Consider the following 1,182-nt stretch of genomic DNA (forward strand, 5'->3'; position numbering starts at 1 on the left):
GCACATTCACACAATCACTTCCATCCACATTCTTTCAAATTCATTATTTACTATCCGGTCACTTGATTGTAGACAGTATGAGCTACTGAAAGCATCGTTAAATGAACAACACTGTAATTTGGCTGAACACCAAGGAGCTGAAACATCATAGTTCACACTTGACATGTTTTTGTGATGTTATTAGGTGTCTGCAGTCACTGCGCCCATACCATGGGTTACTGCTGCTGGTGGAATCCAGTGAACTGCTGAACCACCTGCCCCCTGATGCCTCACCTGCTCTGGTGCGCCTCGTCCGCATGTACAGCCCCCTCAAGAGCCTCCAGACCTTGGCTGCAGATGCTGACCTCACTGTATCCCAGGTGTGTGCACCCTGGAAGCTATGCTAACAGCCTAGCCTGTTTTCCAGTTCTCCAGGCATGAGTGCATTATGAGTCATATTTATCTGTTCATAGGTGTTCCAGCTGGCAGGCCACCTGTTGTACTGGGCCAGGGCAACTGTAATCTACCCATTGTGTGAGAGTAATGTTTATGTCATTGCTCCAGATTCCCCAACACATGTCAGCTCTCCCCTTATCGAGCGCTTCTCGGAGCATTTTCCAGGCATGAACCTTTTGCAGGTATGAAATGTTAAATTCTCATGTAACTGATGAATGAGTCTGTGGACCTCGCTGTCCTTCTCTTACCACGTTGAATACCAGATTTAAATACCTCATGCTATCCTCTGTTCATGGGCAGTTTTTTAAACTTCAGCGAAATAATGCATCCAAGAACAATTTGTATTGTCACTCACCCTTGACTGATTTGTATGAAACCTGGAGGGAATGTGTGTGAAGACACTTTTCAGTAGCACTGAACAAAGCTTGCATATACTAATATATTGAGTTGTCCTTATTGTATCAGCTACACAAGCCCTACAACTCCAAGTGGAATTAGTCCCTGCACTGACAGTTTTCTCCAACATGTCTCCACTGATTCTTGTTGGTGGATCAGAAGCTGCCCATCTTGTTATATTGGAGGGGCCAGCCTCTTCCTCTTCATCACTTGCTTGCAATGGTGGTCTTGCTATGAACCAGGTCTTTGCAGTGGAGAGGAAGAAAACCTCATAAGTTGTCTTATTTTTGGGATTTAGAACACGATAAATTTTAAGTAAATTGAAGAGCCTGCAGTAACCTATACATGAAG

The 1,182-nt window shown here is 44.4% G+C and overlaps 1 protein-coding gene across 1 annotated transcript; it reads left to right on the top strand.

The window, feature by feature from the left end:
• Positions 1–13: 13 nt before the first annotated feature.
• LOC111875145 (GATOR complex protein NPRL3-like) lies at positions 14–881 on the top strand. Its single transcript, XM_023871207.2, has 2 exons — positions 14–359; positions 453–881. The coding sequence occupies exons 1-2, from the start codon at positions 102–104 to the stop codon at positions 621–623; spliced, it is 429 nt and encodes a 142-aa protein (XP_023726975.1). The 5' UTR covers positions 14–101; the 3' UTR covers positions 624–881.
• Positions 882–1,182: the final 301 nt, after the last annotated feature.

Source organism: Cryptotermes secundus, unplaced genomic scaffold, assembly GCF_002891405.2.
Source record: "Cryptotermes secundus unplaced genomic scaffold, Csec_1.0 C38488303, whole genome shotgun sequence".
NCBI classification, from domain to species: Eukaryota; Metazoa; Arthropoda; class Insecta; order Blattodea; family Kalotermitidae; genus Cryptotermes; species Cryptotermes secundus.

What these genes read in the sequence shown, in the direction of transcription:
- LOC111875145 (XM_023871207.2), top strand. Translation starts at nt 102, where the DNA reads ATGAACAACACTGTAATTTGGCTGAACACCAAGGAGCTGAAACATCAT. An exon ending in CTGACCTCACTGTATCCCAG is followed by an intron (nt 360 to 452) that starts GTGTGTGCACCC and finishes ATCTGTTCATAG; the next exon opens with GTGTTCCAGCTGGCAGGCCA.